This window comes from Vicugna pacos, chromosome 19, assembly GCF_048564905.1.
Source record: "Vicugna pacos chromosome 19, VicPac4, whole genome shotgun sequence".
Classification (NCBI taxonomy): domain Eukaryota; kingdom Metazoa; phylum Chordata; class Mammalia; order Artiodactyla; family Camelidae; genus Vicugna; species Vicugna pacos.
In genome coordinates this window covers 19,613,969-19,636,601 of record NC_133005.1, presented here as the reverse complement: position 1 = coordinate 19,636,601, position 22,633 = coordinate 19,613,969, and the positions used below count along the sequence as shown (strand labels likewise).

Sequence of the window (22,633 nt, the reverse complement as noted above, 5' to 3'; positions counted from 1 at the left end):
AAATTGTAAAAAAAGAAAAAAGAAAAAAAAAGTTTGCTGTTTCTGTTAACCTAGTATCCTGCTTTTGTGGGCTTTTTTTTTTTTATTTTCCAGAACAAACCACACAGTCTTTACTACTGCAATCAACATTGGATCATTTCATACCATATAAAGGCTGGAAACTTTACTTCTCTGAAGGTAGAGTTAAAGGTGCAAAAAGTACCACAGATCTTATTTTCTTAACTAGTCTTTGGATGCTGCATCTCATATTATTATAATTCATTTGACTTTCTGGTACACAGACACATACATATTTTTTTCCTTCTTTAATCTTAGTTCACCCAAACCATTAAATCATGTTTCTGCTTTAAGAGCATTATTTTCCATTTTTGTATCAGTCAGAAAAACAAACCACACTAGGTATTTCAGAAGGGGGATTTAATACAGAGAATTTGATACACAGGTAGAAGACTAAAAGAGCAAAAAGGGAACACTAAGGTAAGTCCCCAAATAGTAGTAACTTTGGAAAGCAACAACCACCCTTAAGACTGAGGGAATAAAAGATAAGTAGTTCTAAGGTGACTAGAAACTAGAAATTCAAAGAAGGACATAGCTGTGGCTTTGACCTTTGAAAGGCATCCTGGAAAGCTGTGCTTGGACCTCTAAAGCGTACCCTTCAGAGCTGTGCTCAGGCACCTGAGGTCAGTTAAGCCAGTTGCTGCTGGTAATTCTGGTAGGCAGATGGCACCGTTGGTGCTCAGAGCAGGAGGCTGGAGCTGTAGCTATCTCGGCAGCTGGAGAGATGCTGAAAAGAATTGGAAACAGGAACAAATTCCTTTTTTCTGCCTGCCACCTTCAGTCTCTAAAGTGCCTCCGGGGGCAGAACCTAACAGTTGGCAGATTCTTTTTTTTAATTAAAAATTTTTTTTTAATTTTTAATTTTTTTAAAATTGGGGGTACTGAGGGTTGAACCCAGAACCTCATGCATGCTAAGCACATGCTCTACCGCTGAGCACCCCACAGTATGCAGATCTTGATCATAGACTCACCGAGGGTTGGCTGCAATGGAGAGACAACAACCAACACAGTTTGTGTAGAGACACAGTTAAGGAGTCACCCTTTCATAATCAGGAACCCCAGCTAACGTCATATATCTGTCTGCATGGGTTTGGAGAATTATCTTTCCTGTGCTTTGATAGTATCATATGCTTGTTATATCTCTTGTGAGATGTCAGTTTTATGGTTTCATATGTAACTGTTTTTTCCCCACTAGACTGTGTGCTGCTTAAGGGCAAGATCTTGCCCCATAACAGACACTCAGTATTCATGTTGTGAATAAATAACGTGCTTTACAAATGTTTTCTGTATTGAGAGTCTGTTTTTTTCCTATTATGTAGACAGATATGTTTCAAATCTGTCTTATGTGGCCTTAAGATGCATTAGCCATCAACACTTGCAATATTCCCCTACCAGTTAGCTCAGAACACTAGAAGTGATGTTTGAACTGGTCCTAAAGATGGGGTTCAGGAGGCACCTTTGGCCAGCTGTACTTTCAAACTACTTCACTGTACTGTTGCTCTGTGGGAGACTAATTTGAAACTGTTACAGAACTTTACCACGTGAAAGATAGCTTTATACTTTGAGGACCAGTCAAGTGGTGGTCTGCCTCCCCTGATCTCATGAAGAGATTTGACTAGTGGCTATTTGGACTAGTAAGATTTTCTTTGCAAAGACATTGTCTTTAGCTCTGTTTCAGAGTGAAAGTTTAGTTAGTGTGTCTAGCTTCGGCTTTAATATGTAAGCTATTTGAACTAATAGGCTCTATTAGGTATCACAGCTTCAACATAAAGATTTTCAGATACTGCTGCTTTTAGAAGAGACACTTCCTGTCTGCATTTCACATTATGCAGACCTAAACTTGTTTTAGAATCTTAAGTATACATTCTATACCAGTTCTGATCTAAATGTTACCAGTATGCAAAGCAACTGAAAGAAGTCATCTACCGTGTATATAGTATTTCTTCTGTCTCAGGAAACATGCTTGTTCACGTGTGGTTATTATTAGTACTGATGCCATATTTGTTGGATTAGTTTACAGCGACAGCTCTCCTTTTATTGAGAAGATTCAAGCATTTGAAAACTTTTTCACAAGACGTATTGATTTATATGATAAGGTAAGATTCCTGTACAACAAAGCTGCTAGTCCACCTCCCGTGTCATCTTACAGAACAGTGTATTTGAGGTGCTGGTGATTGTGATTATAGACACCGGACTGCCTTGACCAGCTCCCGGCTTGCCACTTACCAGCAGTGCTGTCTTGGGTGAATTACTTTCTTTGTGCCTTGGTTTCCTCATGTATCATTTGAGGATAATAGTATTATTAATCCCTCCCACAAAGAGTTGTTAAGAGGCAAAAATAAGTTAATATATTTAAAATATTAGAACTGTTCTTGACACAAGACTTACAGTACTTACTATCACGGTGTACTTACTATCACAGCATTAACACATACTTTCTCAAAGTTATGATAACTGACTCCAGAAAAGCAATTATTATTTTCATACTTTAATGTTTTATAGGATGAAATAGAAAGAAAGGGAAGTATTTTGGTGGATTTTAAAGAACTGATAAGAGACGAAGAAATAGCTAAATTAATACCAACTATAGCAACTGAATTAAGGGATACACCTGAGAAAACCCTGGCTTGCATGGGTCTGGCAATACATCAGGTAAGTGTTTATTTTGTGAAACTTTTATCAAAATTTTAAAGGAAGTTTTTTCAGTAACGGCACCTTTTCTAAAAGATACTTAGTTTTTAACCAAGAGACCTTGGCTAGAACTGAAAGATTGTAGTCCTGTCCAAAAGACCCAATCTGTATACAACAGCTTACCTAAGTATAACATTTACTTCTGACTTATTTGAAGTAACTTAATTTCATCAAAGATTGTATAGAAATTAGACCTTGTTTTCAAGGAGCTTTCCAATCTCATAGGAAGGATAAGGCATCATGGTGTTACCCGTTATGAACTTGGATCAAGAAGATTAGTCTCATGTTCAGGTTCTGTGGCATGGGACAAGCCATTTAATCTACCTAAGTGTCCCCATGTATAGACTGAAAACTCAGCAATATTTGCTGGGCCTGCCTAAGTTGTTCTCAGAGGTAGATGAGACAACATACGTGAAAGCATTTGTTAGACTGGCAAACAGGTAAATGATTCGAGGTAAAAATAAAATGTAGTACATCTCAGGACAGGCACAGGGAAAGTGCTGAGTGTGTTCAGAGGTACAGACCCTCAGCTGCTGGGGAGGAATAGGGAAAGCTCAGAGGAGGACTGTGTAGGCATGGTGGGGTTTATGATGGGTCTTAAAGGGCTACTGAGGACTGGACATAAAGCAGAGGAGCTAAGGGGATCCAGGTAAAGATGTGTGCACTGCTGGTGACCGAGGTCTGGGAACCTTGGCTATTGTTTTCAGACTCCTCCTGCTCATTAGTTCTTCACATCTAAGTTACCAAATGCTTTCATTTCTGTTTCTAAAGTGTCTCTTAAGTCTGCCTCTTTTTTTTTTTTAATCTTTACAATCTCTCTTAAGCCTTTATTGTCTTTCCTAAACTGTTGCCATATATGGTAAAACACTATTTGTCCTTGGAAACTGGTGACTCTTTCCTGCCAAAGGATTTCCAGATCCTTTGTGTGGCATTGAAGGCCTTCCGTAATCTGGTTCAAATTTTTCTCCCTACTCTCCTTCGACCATCCAGCAAAACAGCTCCCTCCAGGATTCTGTGAATCCCATGCCTCCTGCATGTGATGTCCGCTCGGCATAGAATGCCCCTTACCTCACCATAGCCAGGTGTCTTAGGCCTAACTCAGTTGTCATTCTGTGAAACCCTTCTTATGACCCCTTTTCAAAATCTGTGTGGTGTTTTGTCTATAAACCTTTATGGGCCTAATAACAATTACAGCCGTATATTTGCGTCTCTTTTCTCAGACTGGCAGCATACTGCTTTGTACAAGTAGATGTTTATTATACCTTAATGCCAAATACCAAGGGAGTGAGTACTGGTTATTTCAAAAGCCATCTTTACTTTCTCTATCTTAATCAGTGAATATGGAAAAGTAGAAAATATTTTTTCACCACAGTTCACCCAGAACGTAATAGCTTTAGGGGCTACTGTAAGGACTTTTAATATTACGTTTAGTTGAGACTGAAGGTAGCAAGCAGAGATGCTGGAGTTTTCCAGTCCAGGGACAGCAAAACCCCACGTAAAACAATCCACTGTAAAGTAAGTAATCATGGCTAAATAGCAGAATTTTAAAGGGCTATTAGCGTTCTGTTAATATTCTGTTCTGAACTGTTTATATTCATAACTTTATAGTCTCTGTAAAAGGAGTTCTGCTTCAAGAAGATCTTTTGTTTTCAAACATTTGAATAAATGTCTGTCTTGTTTAGGTATTAACGAAGGACCTAGAAAGGCATGCAGCTGAATTACAAGCCCAAGAAGGATTGTCTAGAAATGGGGAAACCATGGTCAATGTGCCACACATTCATGCAAGGTGAGAAATTTGCTGGTATTAAAGTATTTAGAATCAGGCATTGAAGACTATTTAAGAATGAGAACCTCATTTTATAAAGCTGAAGAAATCATTAAAAAGAGCATGAGTTCCTTACTCATTGGTCACCACACCCAAGTGAACCCACTGAATTTGAAGCGATCATAGTAGAAATAAACCTCTTCTGCCCAAATAACTTGATTTGCCAACCTGCAGATTTTTGTAAATGTTGATTTTGGGTGTGTACTTACCAAGATCCTGCAGTTTACATTTAATAATCTGTGTAATACACTAAGTAGTGTGAGTTTATTTTGTTAAAATTACTAGAATACAGGGAACAAACGGAATTTTGTTTTTCTTGAATTCACCTTTATGGTATTGTAAGATTTTAAATTCTCATTAGAGGAAATGAGTAATGTAATCATCAGGGTTTTTTTTTTTTTCTTCCCAGAATTTAAAAAAGACATTCCTAACAGTTTTTTTTTTTCCTTCTGATAGTTCTTGAAAAAGAAGTAAGAGACTCAGAAGTTGCTGACTCTGTAGACTTTCCTTTTGGCATTTTTTTCATTTTCTCAAGAGAACAGTCAATGAGACAAGAAGAAAGGAGAAAACTTAACGTTTTTGTATTTTTAAGAATGACTTAATACTTGTAAAATCCCTGATACATATGGGACTGATATGCTTTGAGAGTTCCATAGTTGCTCCTAAAAGGAACTTGTGCAAACACAGAAACCTCAACTTTCTGTTCATTGTGAGTTCGTACATAAATACGTTCCTGTGTTTGTTTGCAGGGTATACAACTATGAGCCGTGGACACAGCTCAAGAATGTCCGAGCAAATTACTATGGAAAATACATCGCTCTGAGAGGGACGGTGGTTCGCGTCAGTAATATAAAGCCTCTTTGCACCAAGATGGCTTTTCTTTGTGCTGCATGTGGAGGAATTCAGAGTTTTTCTCTTCCAGATGGAAAGTTTAATCTTCCCACAAAGGTGATACCATGTTCTTTAACTCCTTCCTTTAGTATCTTGGTACAGAAGGCAAATCAATTTACAGAAAACATTTCCCAGTATTTCTAAATATAGAGCTTATTTTTATTTTTATTTTTATTTTGTTTTTAAATTATGAAGTACTTTATGGTATTTAGAAAATAAATCTCTAACCACCACCCAGAATTTAAAGATATAAAGGATTACTGGTACAATTTGTGTCTCTTTTTTACCCCCTGGCTTATATCATTCCTAGAGATGATCATTATCCTAAAGTTAATGTGTATTCTCTCCATTCATATTTTTATATTTTGACTTAATAGGTATACATATTGTTTTCTTTCCTGCATTCTGCTGTTTGAATGTAAAGTGTTCCTTTTTTCTTTAACTCTTTTTTCAACTGTAGGTTTTAAAACTATAGAAAAGTATAGAGAAAAATGTGAGTAATATCTGTATACCCACCATTATGAGTTGGCAAATATTTAGCAATTTTTTTAACAAAAAATGTTATGTATCCTCAGTCCCATTAACTTTGCTCCATCCCTGAAGAGAGGCAGCCACTGTCCTGAAATCGGCACGGATTCTTCAAGTCTGTATTCTTTAAGTCTGTATATGTAGAGTTTGTTTTGTTGTGTATGTTCACATAAGTGGTATACTCAGTGTAACAAATTGCAGTTTATTTTTCACTCAGTTATTTTAGAGTTCTCCCTCTCTTAGTGCATACCTAATTCTTTCACTTTTACTGTTGTGGAGTAAATGAGTAGCCACTGTTCATCCATTCTCCTGGTGGACATTTGTGCTGTTCTCAGATTTATACAATTATAAATGATGCTACAGAGAACATTCTTTCAGAACAGATATTTGTCTTTGGTTTATCTTTTAACTTTGTGGTGTACTTTTTGTTTTATAGTTTTATATTTTGACACTGTTAAATTGATTAGTCTTTCCTATTACGACTTTTACGTATTATGTGCTGCTTAAGAAGGCCTCCCTCAGTTTTAGCATTATAAGCATATCTCTTCCATTTTCTTTTAATATTTTAAAGTCTTGTTTTTTGTATTTAGATCTTTTTTCCATCTGGAAGTTAATTTTGTGAATGGCATAAAGCTAAGGATCTAATTTAATTCTTTTAGGTGAACAGTCAGTTGTCACCATTTTTTAAGCGCTGTATTTCTACTGATGTATAATGTGTCCTCTGCAGCACACTGTGCTTCCGTAGATGAGTCTGTTTCATTTCACTGGTCCTATACCAGCTCTTCATGATCCTATATACACTGATCTTATTAAAACTTTTGATAAGGTAGGGAGACCTGCCATATCTATTTTTCTTGTCTAGAGTTGCCTTTGTCATCCTTAGACTTTAATAAGTTTAACATTTATTACATTTTCACTCAAATTGAAATTCCTAAGGCTTCCTTCTCTTGTGGGAAGAGCAGAGTATGTTAGATTCAGCTATTGGTTCTGAATAATCATTATTGTTGATAAATGGGTGTCATCTACTGTTTGGGCTTAAGATTCAGGTATTGCCTTTAGCTCAGAAGGCAGAATTTAAATACTGGTTTAAATTGGGTATTTTCTGGATACATTATTTTCATGCCCTCTGACATTGTAAGTAGGGATGCTGGCTTGGTCCTGTGTGTGTGTGTCTGAACTTCAGTGAATTGAAGTGATCAGAAAAATGGTTGTTCCAGGTAATCTTTGTTCCAGTCACTTTTGCTGCATAACAAATCACCCTAAAATGTAGTAGCTGAAAATAATGACAATCATTATTTCACATGGTTTCTGTGGGTCAGGAGTTTGGGAGAACTGGTTGGCTGGGTAGTTCTGGCTCTGAGTCTCTCATGGAGTTGTAGTTTAATGGTGACTGGAGCTGAAACAGCCATGGCTGGAGTGGCTGGGGGCTGGCCTGTGTCTCTCCTCCATGTTGTCCTTCTGTGCAGCCTGGTTTTGGCCTCTCGCGCACAGTATGGTAGCTCAGGACACCGATTCTGCTCACATGACTGCTGATAGCTAGAAAGACAGAGGTCCAGCTGCCAGGCAGAAATGGCTTTGCCTCTTGAGGTAGCCTCAGAAGTCAAGCAGCATCACTCCTGTCACATCCGGTTGGTATAAAGTGAGTCACAGCTTGTCCACTTTGCAGGGAGGGGTCAGACTCCATCTCTTCACAGGGGAGTAGTAAGGTTCCAGAAGGATTTGAGGAGAGATACTGTTACAACTGTATTTGGAAAACACAGTCTGCCACGGTCTCTGAATGTGTCTTGAGGTACAAACAGCAAACAAATGTCTTACAGAAACTTGAACATAACTTACTTATATGTTAAAGACTGCCTTTGTGGTACAATTAATATTACACTGTACAAACAGTGCAAAAGGTGGCGAGATAGGAGAACTGGGGATTAAAGAAGACTCGGAGAGGCTTTTGAAAAGGCGAGGATTGGGCCTGTGTATGGGACACTGGATACAAGGGGGCAGTCAGGGATTGGGAGACGACGCGGGCACGAAGGAAGGAAGAAGTGCCTGGTGTGAGAGGCAAGTAGGGAGCCTTTCATGCCCACCGCAAAAAGAGGAAGAGCAGTAATCGAGGGAGACCAGCGGAAAAAGTGCCTCAAAAACGGAATCCATTCAGAAGGGAATAGAAAGCCATCGCAGCTTTTAGTTCGTTTTTACTTTAATACTGTTCTGAGACCAACTTTTAAAACGATATTAAATGAAGCATTTTAACTTGAATTTTCCTGAGATATTATTGTAGTTGTTCAAAAGTTAAATGTGTGTGAATCTCGTTGCAGTGTCCTGTGCCTACCTGTCGAGGCAAGTCATTTACTGCTCTCCGGAGCTCTCCTCTCACGGTTACCATGGACTGGCAGTCAATCAAGTAAGCGATCAGACTGTAACATGAAGGCAGATACTAGATAGCCCATGCTGCTAAATCAGCCTACGACATCCCTGTATTCTACTTTGATTCTTATCTGTGGATAGTGATAAAGTATATAATAAAAGGTTTATTTGATGAAGAGGCATGTGTTGAAATGACAGTTGTCTTTATTTGAAATGTGTTCTATATCAGATTCCAGAAAGGATTTAGTGCACAAGTATAATGTCCTTTTGCTCCTGAGAAATAGTTCATTTTATATCTCGTTTATGTGATTCATTGAACTGGATGTACATATAAGCAAAGCTGTATGTTTCATTCCATAATGAACTGTGCCAGAAATAGTATTGTTTTGAAGTTTCAACAGAAAGGATCCCTCAGAGATGGATATGTTTCATTTTCTGTTCACGCTATCCATGAGGCATTTTACTATGTCTTTTAAAAAAAAACTTTTATGAAAGTTAGATAGTTTTCTCTGTGTATATTTTTACTTTAATAATTTATTCCATTTTTTTCTGGCTGTGGTCCCATAACTCATCCCTTAGTAGAAAATAATAGATTTGAAGTCAGGGTGGTATCCAGGAAATGTAGCTGAAAGAGATGGTCTGAAAAGACCAAGAACCTAGGGAAAAGTGAAGTAGATTGCTACCATGCTGTCTTAGCTCCACCTCCTCTGCCATATGAAAACCAAGACCACTACATACAATAGTTAACTGTGCACCGTGCTGAGATCTTTACTCCATTTTATAAAAGAGGAAATGTTTAAGACTGTTGAGTGTTTCACGTGCCCTGTGAACGGGGGAGCCTGGTTTCCTGCCCACGTCTGTAGAGCTTTCACCACTGAAGCGGGTGATGAGGGCCTCAGAAGTGCAGTAAGGTTCACACCAGATGCACAGAAGATTCAGAGTAAGTTAATTATTTGAACGAAATCTCTTCATTTTCAGGTGAAAATAGCAGATGAAAAATAGACTTAAGTATTTTAATTGCATTTGAATGATGATCTAATATTAGGAAATCAAACTTAGAAGTAGATAATTGACAAAAGGAGGGCATTTAAATCCTTTTTATGGAGGGGTGGTAATTAGGTTTATTTACTTATTTTTAGAGGAGGTACTGGGGATTGAACCCAGGGCCTTGTACATGCTAGGCATGTGCTCTACTACTTGAGCTATACCCTTTCCCCATAAATCCTTTTCTTGAATTTTTAAAAGTAAATATTATTCAAGTTCATTTAAAATGAGTTAGTTATAGCAAAACTTTGTTAATACAATATTAGCTTATATAATGAGTTGTTTTACACTAGATATATAAAATGACATTTTGGCCTAGAAGATAGGCCCCCTTCCTGCCATATACAGTAAATTCTGTTCCAGTTTTTTCTGAGCCTTAGCTTGGATGTCCGTAAGGAGTTAAGTTATTGTGTCTCCACTAGTGCACTGAAACATTTGGATGCATCAAGGTGATGGCCTTATAGTGTGTATTAGTGTGTATCAGAATCAGAAGCCTTATAGTTGCAGCAGCCCCAGTTCTAGGAGCTCATCTGATGGAAACAGTCATGCTACATGCAGAAGTAGCTTGCTGAAAATATATTCTCATGGTGTAGATAACCAAAAATGGAGAACAGCCTAAACATCTGAAGAAAATATTAGAAAAAAGGAAGAGTGTACAATGAATTATTGTGTAGCCATTAATTATGATAATGTAGGAGAATATTTTGAAATGGTGTCAAAAAATGTTTACAATGAATTAAGCTATAATGCCAGTCACAGAATGCTGTCTACTATATAATACTGATTTTATTTAAACACTGGCAAGAAATATAAAAACATGTTGAGTGTATACCATCTGGGAGGTGAGATTAGAGTGTTATTTTCTTATTTTTGTTTGTCTGTGTTTCAGATTTTTACTAAAGGTGACACATTGAAATACATATTCTTTTAATGAGAAAAATCTAAAATTGTAATTTTTTAAAGCAAGGCGATCTTAGCAGAGGGTGTCATTCTGACAGTTGTCGTCACAGTCCGCCGGTATTTAAGTGTGCATTGAGGATAAAGGTGGTGGGTAAACATGCCGCAGGGTTTGCAGCTACATTCACTATTTAAGTGATTAAATTTTGAAGTTTTACAGTAACGTGTGTATGTGTTTTTAAAGCCTCATACGGAGGGCCACAGCTCCCGCAGCTTCTTGTTGCCTTACACGTGATTTTAGTTGACATTCTTACCCTCTTCCTTCTCTTTAGTCATCCAGTCTGTGTGAGCTGAGGACATCAGAGATGTGGTACCTGCTTTCCCTTCTCCCCTTCTACCTCTAGACTTTTTTAAACTATGATGTTACTTTTAAATTGTCAAAGTTTACTTCCGTTTCTTAATCGTAATTATCTTCCAGGTTTTGTCTTTAGGTTATATCTAACAGAACAACAAACAGCACTTACATTTTTATAGTAATGTAGATACTCAACAAAGAACCAAGTAAGGTGATCAGATGCCAAGAGAAGGAAATGTAATTTATGTCACTGAGTTGTTTTGTTTTGTTGGTCTTTTTGTCCCTTAAAGGAAAATGATCCAAGCATCAAAATCAGAATGGATTAGCTTTTCTTATACTCCACCGAATTATCCCAAATTTTATTGTGCTTCATATTTGGACGATAACTTTGTTGTTTAGTACTTTTCCCACTCTAAATAATCTTTTTATCCACGGTGGTCTGAAAAAGTGTGAGCCTCTTCATCCTGCTTGACACTGGTTGGCCCTTCTGTAGCTGTCTTCATCTCCAGGATATTCGTTTTCTCTCCTGGGCTTCCTATCAGCTGCATCCATTGGATTGTTCACCTGTCTTTTAACTTTTCCTTTACCCTTTGTTTTCTTCGTGCTGTTTTCTAAATTCCTCTGACTTTTCCTTGTATTCCTGTAAATGTTTGATTTTTGTATACATGTCTTTAATTTTTCTGATCTCACTTGTTTTCCAATAGTTTCTTTTTTATAACAGCTTCTTCTTGTTTCATGATGGTAACATTTCTTCAGAAACTCTTAGGCAGTTTTTTGTTTGTTTTTAATGTTCTTTCCTTCTTGCATTATTGCCATTTCGTTCTCAAATATCTGATGAGGAAGGAGAAACTATTTGGTTATCAGATTTTGCTTTATGAATGGGTTTTGGAATTTGAATTGGGCCCCTCAGATGCCATAATGGAGAGGTTTATGCTTGAGCTCTGATATCCTCTCTGGACGCCATAGCTCCCCTCACGAGGGGACGGCTCCCTTTCCCTACAGCAGTGCTCTGGTTTTTGCCTGGTAGAGAAAGCTCAGAGCTTCACTGGATGCCCTCATCCTCCTCTTCCCCATCTGCCCACCCACCTTCCAAAAAAATTCTGAGCAGCTCTTCCATGACTTGTATTTCAGTTGTCCTGTTTTCTTTCAGCCATCTACTCCCACTCTCCATTCCTGCCAGCCCCAACTTGGAAGCCTCTCTAGGCCTGTGCTGAGAACAGTGGCTCCCACTTGTCTTATACCCTTGTAAATTTTTCCTGTGTGTATTCTGGAATTCATTTGTTTTATTCACCAATATTTTATCATTTGCTGTTTTCTAAAATTTCATTATTATCTTATTGCTGATGACACGCCCAAAACATCTCTTCACTCTTAGTGACTGTCATTTTGGTGGACATTTTGGAGGGAAGGTAGGTGAATGCATGTGTTTATCCTGCCATCTTTAATTGGAACCTGCTGAAGTAATTTTAAATACACCATTGGACTTTTTTTTTTTAAAAACTAACTGCCTTCTTTCTCAGAACCACATGGACCCTGAATCGTTAATATGCTGAGAAATAACCCAAAGTCAGTAAATGTACTAACTGAAAATTATTTAACTTTTTTTTTTTTGGCTGAGGTGAAGGTAATTAGGTTTATTTATTTAATTTTTTTTTCTTTAATGGAGATACTGGGGATTGAACCTAAGCATGCGCTCTACCACTTGAGTTATACCCTTCTCCCCTGTTTAACTTTTCAGAATCCAGGAGTTGATGTCTGACGATCAGCGAGAAGCAGGTCGGATTCCACGAACAATAGAATGTGAGCTTGTTCATGATCTTGTGGATAGCTGTGTCCCGGGAGACACAGTGACCATTACTGGAGTTGTCAAAGTCTCAAATGCAGAAGAAGGTGTGGTAAAACTCTTTGCTCAATTTGATTGACCCTCAGTAGTTTGTCAGCATTCATCTTTTCCCTTTTAAAGACAGTTCTTAATTTCCAGTAATTTAGAGAATTCCTTGATTCTTACATACGTGAAACTTTTCCTCTAAAATAAAGGTTTATTTATAACTTAATGTGCCTTTCTTTTATATTAGACTTGAATGTTTGTAGGGAATGAAAATACTAATTTCTGTATTTCATATTTCGCAATTTACAGGTTCTCGAAATAAGAATGACAAATGCATGTTCCTTTTGTACATTGAAGCAAATTCTGTTAGCAATAGCAAAGGACAGAAAGCCAAGGCTTCTGAGGTTGGGTGTAAACACGGAATGTTGATGGAGTTCTCACTTAAAGACTTTTATGCCATCCAGGAGATTCAATCTGAAGAAAACCTGTTTAAACTCATTGTCAAGTATGTATGAGGTTATCTTAGGATCTATCATCTATGTGAATGTTGCGGGTGCTCTTGGCTACAAGTAACCAAAAACTAGTCAAAATGGTTGTAAATTACATTTTATAGGCCAGATCCAGCTAACCACTCATTTTTGTACAGCCCGTGAGCTAAGAGTGGCTTTTACATTTTTTCATTGCTGAAAAAAAAAATCAAACGAAGACTATTTCGTGGCACACAAAATTATGTGAAATTCAGTTTTTACTGTCCATAAATAAATTTTTATTGGAACGTAACCACACTTGTTCATTTACACAGTATCTGACTGCTTTTGAGCTACAGTGGCAGAGTTGAGTAGAAGTGACAGAGAATGGCTCACAGATACTTACTGTTTGGACCTCTGCAGATAAATTTGCTGATCTCTGAACAGTAAGGAAAATTTACTGTCTCACACTCAACAGAAGAGAACAGTAAGGAAAATTTACTGTCTCACACTCAACAGAAGAACTCATTGGAACAATGAATTCCAAAGTCATTTCAATTAGTCATATGTTGGGGGTTGTTTGTTTACTTTCAAAAAGCAAGAAAGAGATTCACCTAGAAGTCACTTACATTAGAAGAGTATTTCCTAAATTTTTTACTTCCATGTTATTGCTGTACAGTGGAGAAGAAGCAAAGTAGAGGCACATTTGCCTTAGTGGTTAAGAGCATTTTGGGGGAGATGGCCAAGTTAGAATCTCACTTCAGCCACTTACTTCCAGTGTGATCTGAGGCATGTTACTTAATTTCTCCTTCATTTTATTTTCTTAAAGTGGAAATAATAAAACCTGCCTCAGAAGGTTGTTCTGAAGATTAAATAAGATTTCATAATGTACTTAACATAATTAACACAACATGCTGTTATTTTAAAACATTTTGACAGCTTTTGGATTTTGAAGAAATAGGAGAAAATGAGAGACCAAATAGTAGATGTACCAAATAGTAGATGTAACAGAGGTAGAGAACTGAGGTTTTGAAATGCCTTGCATTGAAAAATTGATCTTGTCATGCTTTTCTCTTCCTCTAGGCTTTGGGCTTTAGGGGACTTTGACACTTTTTCTTTCTGCCTTTAATATGTTAATTAACCAGCTGGGAAAAGTATAGAGTTCCTCAGGGGTTTTTTGTCCATAAATCCTCAGAGACCTTCTCAGAATAGATGGCCATGCAAACCCACCCTAGGGGAAGAGAGTGTTCTGAGCTAGGGTGGCCGTGTGATCTGGCGGTGAGTGATAGAGTAGTGAGTGGTCTTCAGCAGGTGGTCCAGGAGCAATCTGGTTGAGGATCAGAACAGTCCAAAATGAACACGTGCCGGGGTCCCTCTTCTGCCACACTTACAGAAAGTAAGTTAGTATGAAAAACCTGGGTTTCCTCCCCACAGTTTGTTTTTACGTGTTAGTTCTAAGTTTGTGATTTCAACATCAAAAATAGAATTTTTAATGTACCTATATTTGTTAATCTTGCAGGGGGTTGGCAAACTAGGTAGGCTGCCTGTTTTGGTAAATAAAGTTTTAATAGACCACAACCCCACTCATTAATTTACATATGGTTGATGGTTGCTTTCATGCAAGTTAGATAGTTGTGACCCAGACACTAAAACTGAAACTATTTACTTTCTGGCCTTTTAAGAAAAATTTTGTCACTCTTGCTAGATTAATAAATGTAGGACTATGAAAAAAGAATGGAGAAGACAGTAAAAGTCTGTTTTAGTTTGGGTTCCTTCTAAACTAATGATTTGCGTAAGTAGTTTACCTGGGAGGTGATTCCCAGAAATACTGGGAGCAGAATGGGGAAGTGAGGCAGAGAAGGGATGGCAGTCAGTACAAGGGGCCTTAATGAAGGTGTAATAAAGACTTGATCCTTCTGAGGCCTCTGAGACAATAGACTGTAGAGCTAGCCTCAGTAGTTTTCCACCTAAGGGCCTAGATTTGGGGCTGCCTGCTGACGATGCTTCAGTGGCCGTAGAAAGCCCTTCTGCAGACAGGTGCAGGTGCTGGCTGGGAAGCCAGCAGTGACCGTGCGGGAGCACGCTGAGCAGTGATCGCCAGGGGTTCTGGCAGGACACTGACTTCTGTGTTAACGTATGTTAATAGGGATAATGATTCACAGTTTACTTCTGATTGTCTCTCTTCCACCCTGTCCATTTTTGTTGGTTCCTTGTTTGTACAATTTATAACTGTAAAATATTTCTTTATATTCATTATAACGCTTCATATATTCCTATGCAGTCTAATTTATTCAGATTCTTTGAACTGAACTAAAAAAGTGAAATTTTATCCCATCTTAAAATATTACGTATTCAGTTCACCCTTTAGTCTCGTTCTTTTAGTGACTTGGCTGCACAGGTCTGAAGATGTCCATTCATGTAAAATGCAGTATAATTCTGAACCCTAAAGCAGGAGACCATGATTATGATGCATTTTAAAGGCAAGTAATGTAAAAAGATCAACAGTATATTTGGTTACTTTAAAATGCTTTACAAGTATCCTGTCCCCCTTACACAGGCACAATTTTTAAAGCATTCTTCCCTTTATAAGAGTCACCAAAATTTTTGAGACATTTACTGTTAGAATAAAATTTCTTGTGTTGTTTGAGGTGATATACATTTTTAATTTTTTTATTTTTTTGATGCTAAATAAAGCAAGGTAAGCTAATTGTAAAATAGATCTAATATGTCACTGAGATGTAAATTAGAATTTATAAGTCGCATTCTGTTTTTCAGCTCGCTTTGCCCTGTCATTTTTGGTCATGAAGTAAGTATTTTACTTCATCTTTACTCAAAAATACATACATTTTGCAAAAATAGGATATAAAGATTTCACCTAAATAGCTGATTTCTGTTGGCCAGTTATTTATATTTCACTCTGAATCATCCTTATCCATAAATGAGGCAAACTACAGCCCCTTGTAAGAGCTGCTTACCAATTAGAGTTAATAGGAGTGGGCTTCTTTTAAAGTGATTCTGGACACTGTAAATGTTACAGCAGAAGCTCATGAATGTTTCTCAGTTTTGTGGAATGGATTCATGCCTGGCAAGGTGGGTCTCTACTCAGTGACTTTTAAGATACCTGATTTTATATTCTTTCTAATTTTTGCTCTTTAGTCATTTACATTAAAGAAGTTAGTATTTTTAAATTGTGCTGAACACTGGAATTTGACACAACATTGTAAAATGATTATAAATCAATAAAAAATGTTAAAAAAAAAGAAGTTAGTATTTTTAGACTTACTTTTCTTAGGGGGGAAGAAAAAGCAAAGTGCAATCATACTTTTATAAAAAATTCCCAAACAAGTGTAACGGGAGGAGGAGGAGCACCCCTTTTTGCTAGTCACCCCCTTTATGTTTTTCTCACTTGTTTTTGTTTCTTCTCTCTCTTCTTTCACACCTGAGCTTGTTAAAGCAGGCTTGGCATTAGCACTCTTCGGAGGAAGCCAGAAATATGCAGATGACAAAAACAGAATTCCGATTCGAGGAGACCCACATGTCCTTGTTGTTGGAGACCCAGGCTTGGGAAAGAGTCAGATGCTACAGGTAGGGAATCAGTCCTTTAGTATTTGACCTTTTGCTTATAAAAGGCATGAATAATTCACAAGTGGATTTTCTTAAAACAAGGAGTATTTGTGTTCCAGAGGATATCGTTTGTCTGGTAGTGTGAGCAAGTTGGGGTTGTGTGAGTAATGTATCACTTGTATCTGACCATCCTTTCAAACCAAGCCAGTCTCCTGCCACACAGGCTGCACAAGCATGCTGGTCTGTTAAGATGTCAACTATTGTGAAATGTTAACCATTTCCCTAAGCCCTGTTTTTATATCATGCTTTGCTTTGCTAGTCTTTGTTGTGACCTCACCTATGAACAGAATAGTTCAAGGAAGTAAAGCCGGGGTCACTCATTCCCTCTTCACACCACTCTGCAAACACTGTATTGGGCTTTAAGAATAGTCTGATAAAGGTAGGAGATCTGCCCCCTCCATCCCACTGCTTCTCTGAGTCTAAAGCAAGGCAACTTCTGTGACCAGTCTGTCCTTGGTCCCCAGGAAGAGTCTGCCTTTCCCAGTCAGCCTAGTAGTTCTCCCCAGCAGGGCTTATTACAGCCCTGGAAGGTGCGGCTTGTGGGAATGCTTGTGGCATCCTTAGAGTGACACTTGGTAAGCCAGCCAGAGTCCTTTCTAAGAATGCCCGTGTTCCTCTCTTTACCCCTCACCCCCTTGAAAAGAAGAAAAATGTGCCCAGACCAAGAGCTCCCTGGTTCTTTGGTAAAGAGTTTCTTTGTAGTCCTCTGGCTACTGAAACATTGTACAAGGGTTAGAATCCCTGGCTGCATATCAGAATCATCTTTGAAACTTGAAAATACTGGTTTCCGCAGTTATTAAGAATTAAAAATCTCCAGATTAGGGTCCTAGTGTCTGTATATAATAACCACAGGTGATTCTGTGCAGCACGGATGGGAAACTCTGATCTCCTCATTGCTTTATAAACCCACTTTCCTTCAAACTTGATTTTGAGGAGGGGCTTCAAGATGACAGAATATAAGGATGCGGAGCTCACCTTCTCCCACAAACACATTAAAAATACATTAATACCTGCAATATTTCTCACAGAATATGTACTGATTTCTGGCAGAAGATCTTATACAAGTAAAGCTATAAGAAAAAAATCTCCACACAACTGGGTAGAATGAAAAAAATAAAATTGGGATGGGACTTGCACCCCAGGGAGGGATTGGTGAAATAGGGAAAGTGCCCTCACCCTGGCAATCCCCTTCACCAGTGGAGAGACCAGCTGGGGCAGAAAGGGAGCTTCAGAGGCTCTGAGGAGAGGGCAGCAGGCAGAACAGAAGAAACTGGCACAGAGGATTCGTGCAGTTCCCAACCCGAGACACCTGCCTGCTGGTGTGTGCCAGGACTGGATGCTGAAACCTGGGCTTCAGAGGATAGACCCAGGGAGAGGGCTGGAGTGGTACAGGCTGAAACTGGGAGTGTGTGCAAAGGAGCCCAAGTCCGGCGTAAAAATCCCCATGGCTGGCTTGTGTGAAGAGAGGGGAAGGTCCCTGCCATAGCAGCCTCCTTCTCATAGTGCTCACAGGGAGTGGCCCTGCCATAAAACCCCCATTGTTAATATGTTCTCCTGAAGGGAGGGGCGAGACGGCACAGTAGTTGTCTTCTTGGCTTGCTCTGGAATGGCGCATTAGCTGGCAGGCTGCCCCCAAGCAGAAGTGAGGCTGAAATCTGAACCCATTCCCAGGGGCTGTTCAACTTTGGAAGCCACGGGGCTGAAATTTGAGCCTCGCTGGCTTTGGTAGATTTATGACACTGGTGCCTTTGTAAACTCAGTGATGTGGGTGGGACATTCGGGCAGAATATTGGCAGGGTCAGCATTCAGTGGACTTGTCCACATGGGGGCAGGGCTGAATCAGGGCTGACACTGTAGCCCACAGCGGACCCAGGGTGCAGTGGGTCCTGGAGCCTGACTTCAGTGGATCTGCCCTGGTGACTTTTTGAGCACTGTGCCCAAGGGACACCAGGGCAGACTGCCTGAATTCCCACAGCTGAGGCAGGGCCGAGGGCAGCACCAACAACAGTGTACTTTGTGAGCCTGCACAGCAGATGGCAGGTGACACCACAGAGTGCACTTCCTGGTGGACATCTCCTGTGGAGGAGGACTCAGCAGCTCATCTCCCAGCGGAAGTGATCCAGCCCTACCTACCTCACACAGCAGCAAAGAAATAGATCTGTGGGCTTCTACTTCAACAACTGGGGAGCAGACCCTGCCCCCAGCAGGTGACAACCACAGAGCAAAGAGGAGGCCCCACTGAATATCCAGTGTAGGCTCTGGTCACCGCAACACTGATCATACCCCGTATCAAGTGGATAAGAGCCAGCACACCCAGAGGAAAGATGTGGAGCCATCCATACTAACAAAAATATTGGATGCACACAAGGTATACAGGGATGCAAGTCAATCAGTGTAATACACCACATCAGCAAAGGAAAGGACAAAGATCACATCATCATTTCAAAAAATGCAGAAAAAGCATTTGATGAAATTCAACATCATTTATGATAAAAACTTTCCCCAAAGTGGGTGTAGAGGGAACATATCTCAACATATCTCATCGTAATAAAAGCCAGCATAAAACTCAATGGTGAAAAGTTGAAAAGCTTCTCACTAAAATCTGGAACAAGGATGCCCACTCTCACTGCTTCTGTTCAGCATAGAACTGAAAGTCCTAGCCATAACAATCAGACAAGAAAAAGAAGTAAAAGGGATCCAAATTGGGAGGGAAGGGGTAAAATTGTCATTATATGCAGATGACATGTTACTGAATATAAAAACCCTAAAGAATCCACACAAAAACTACTACAGCTGATAAACGAATTCAGTAAAGTATCAGGATACAAGGTTAACATACAGAAATCTGTTGCTAATGGCTAATGATGAAATATCAGAAAAGGAAAGTAAAAATAATTCTTTTAAAAGTCACATTAAAAAACTAAAATGCTGGAATCACAAAAAACCCAGAATTGCAAAAACAGTATTGAAGAAAAAGAATGAAGCTGGAGGTATAACCCTCCCAGACTTGAGACAATACTACAAAACTACAGTAGTCAAAACAGTGTGGTATTGGCACAGAAACAGACATGGATCAATGGAACAGAATAGAGAGCCCAGAAATAAACCCACACACCTACAGTCAATCTTCCACAAAGGAGGCAAGAATAGACAATGGAGAAAAGACAATGTCTTCACGTAGTGTTGGGAAAGCTGGACAGCCACATGTAAATCAATGAAGTTAGAACTCTCCCTCACTCCCTACACAAAAATAAACTCAAAGTGGCTGAAAGACTTAAACAAGACAGAACACTGTAAATCTCCTAGAAAAGAACATAGGCCAAACATTCTCTAATGTAAATTATAGCAATATTTTCCTAGGTCATTCTACCAAGGCAATAAAAATAAACAAATGGGACCTAGTTAAACTAACAAGCTTTTGCACAGCAAAGGAAACCATAAACAAAACAAAAATACAGCTACAGACTAGGAGAAAAGAGTTGCAAATGGTGCGACAGACAAGGGTTTAACTTCCAGAATACACAAAAGGCAGGTGAAAAGATGCTTATGTTGCTAATTTGTCAGAGAAATGCAAATCAGAACTGCAGTGAGGAATCATCTCACATTGGTCAAAATGGCCATCGTTAAAAAGTCCACAAATAATAAATGCTGGAGACGGTGTGAAGAAAAGGGAGCCCTCCTGCACTATTGATGGGAATGTAATTTGGTGCAGCTGCTATGGAAAACAGTATGGAGATTCCTTAGAAAACTAAAAATAGGATTACCATATGATCCAGCAATCTCATTCTGGGGCATATATCCAGAGAAAACTAATTTGAAAAGATACATGCACCCCAGTGTTCATAGCAGCACTGCTTGCAATAGCCAAGACCTGGAAGCAACCTAAATGTCCATTGACAGGTGATTAGATAAAGAAGTTGTGGTATGTATATACAATGGGATACTACTCAGTCTTAGGAAACAATAAAATATTGCCATTTGCAGCATCATGGATGGACCTAGAGATTATACTTGGCAAAGTAAGTCAGACAGGAAAAGCCAAATATCGTATGATACTGTTTAAATGTGGAATCAAATAAAATGACAAAACAGAAACAGACTCACAGGCATAGAAAACACACTTATGATTACCAAAGGGGAAAGGTGGGGAGGGATAAATGAGGAGTTCGGGATTAGCAGATACACACTAGTGTATACCTCAGGGCGGTACATGATAAAGCAGAATGAAGCTGAGGTTCAGAGAGGTTCGTGAGCAGCACCGCCAGTCGGTACATGCTAAAGCCAGGATTTAAATAGATCTGCCTGACTCCAGAGGTCCGTGCTTTTAGCTGTTGTGCTATTTAACTAGTTCTCCGTCATACCATGTCTTGTTTACTCAGAAGGTGGGCATTATTGAGCCATTTTATTACCTGATGTTTAAAGAAGCATTCGTGTCTCTGAAACTAAAGTCGCAACTTGATGTTTTTGCTATTTGAACTTGAAAATGAAGCATAAAATGGAATTGTGTAGAGTATTCACATGACCACAGACTTCAGAATTAGGCTGCCTGGGTTTGATTGAATCCTGATTTCATACCTTCGTACGTAAGTGTATGCATTACTGTCTTCAGACCTTGGTTTCTACATCAGAAACAGGAGTATAATACCTTTTACTGTGGTGGTCAAGGTTGTACAGTACAGTTTTTAGAAGAATACCTGGCATATAGCTAACATTTATGAGTAATAAAGCTACTATTTCCCTTTTACTTTGGTTGATGCTCTTAAGCTCTGTTTCATTAGGCGGTGTGCAGCGTTGCTCCACGTGGCGTGTATGTTTGTGGCAATACCACAACCACCTCTGGTTTGACTGTAACTCTTTCAAAAGATAGTTCCTCGGGAGATTTTGCTTTGGAAGCTGGTGCCCTGGTACTTGGTGATCAAGGTAAGAAGCCAAGGCAAATAATAATAATTCTGGGGCCCTTTTAAAAAGCCTTTATCATTTCGGTTAATTTCTTTATATTCTAAGAGTCATTTGGACAACATGTCCCAACCAGTGAGTTAATTATTGTTATCTATTATAGTTGTCAAAACATGCCATCTTAAATGTGTGTTTATCTCATCTTACCAGTTCAAATTTGTCTTTAAGCTTTTTGAGAGTCAGTTTCATATCTTCATTTTTGTAACCCAACAAAGTGCCTTGCCTATGCTAATGTTAATGAGTAAATATTACCTAGCAGTTAAATAAAACCAGTATTTTATTAGCTGTAAAACAAGCAAATTCTGCACCATATGACATTTTGTAGTTTTAACTGTTGTAGGCTACTGAAAATATTTTTTATTGTGGAGTAGTTTCCATCCTGTCAGGTTTGAAACTTGGCCAGAGGAACATTTTTTTTCTGTCTGTATTATTTTACGGTGATTGTAGGCATCTGTGGAATAGATGAGTTTGATAAGATGGGAAATCAGCATCAAGCCTTGTTAGAAGCCATGGAGCAGCAAAGTATCAGTCTCGCTAAGGCTGGCGTGGTTTGTAGCCTCCCTGCAAGAACTTCCATCATTGCTGCTGCAAACCCAGTTGGAGGACACTACAATAAAGCCAAAACCGTTTCTGAGAATTTAAAGTAAGTCTCTTCAAATACTGATACCATTAATATATTAAATTCCTATAGATACAAAAAAGGTAACTGAGGGCATAAATGAATAGTTCAGAGAAGTTACAAGTTTCCAATAAATGTGCAAAAATATATTTGAACACCACACATTAAAACAATGAAGTACTATTGATGTCTGCCAGCTTGGCAGACTCTTTAAATATTAATCATTATTGGCAACGGGATGGGGAAATGGGTTCTTACATACACATTTAGCATTTTGAGGGACAGCGTGGCATGTTTATCATTCTTTTAAATATACATTCGCTTTGTTCCAGCCAATCCTTTTAGGAATTGTACTCACAGAAATAGGCACACGAGTACGCAAAGATATGCTGACAGGATGTGTCTTTCAGCATTGTTTATTACTGCCAAAGACTGGAAACAACTTAAAACGAACTACAAGTAAGACTTACAGTGGAAAGTTGCATTCGGG

At 38.7% G+C, this 22,633-nt stretch overlaps 1 protein-coding gene across 6 annotated transcripts in view; it reads left to right on the top strand.

Moving 5' to 3' along the window:
- MCM8 (minichromosome maintenance 8 homologous recombination repair factor) overlaps window positions 1–22,633 on the top strand; it is a 33,964-nt gene that overhangs the window by 4,571 nt on the left and 6,760 nt on the right. For 3 of the 6 annotated variants that reach the window (XM_072943842.1, XM_072943841.1, XM_072943843.1), the window contains exons 3-14: window positions 94–189; window positions 2,071–2,153; window positions 2,560–2,709; window positions 4,431–4,534; window positions 5,323–5,521; window positions 8,305–8,390; window positions 12,388–12,539; window positions 12,787–12,982; window positions 15,720–15,750; window positions 16,389–16,529; window positions 21,347–21,488; window positions 21,972–22,167. In XM_072943842.1, the coding sequence (XP_072799943.1) occupies window positions 94–189; window positions 2,071–2,153; window positions 2,560–2,709; window positions 4,431–4,534; window positions 5,323–5,521; window positions 8,305–8,390; window positions 12,388–12,539; window positions 12,787–12,982; window positions 15,720–15,750; window positions 16,389–16,529; window positions 21,347–21,488; window positions 21,972–22,167 (1,576 nt within the window). The remainder of the gene's footprint in view (window positions 1–93; window positions 190–2,070; window positions 2,154–2,559; window positions 2,710–4,430; window positions 4,535–5,322; window positions 5,522–8,304; window positions 8,391–12,387; window positions 12,540–12,786; window positions 12,983–15,719; window positions 15,751–16,388; window positions 16,530–21,346; window positions 21,489–21,971; window positions 22,168–22,633) is intronic. The other 3 variants (XM_072943845.1, XM_006207368.4, XM_072943844.1) reach the window with 2 other exon arrangements.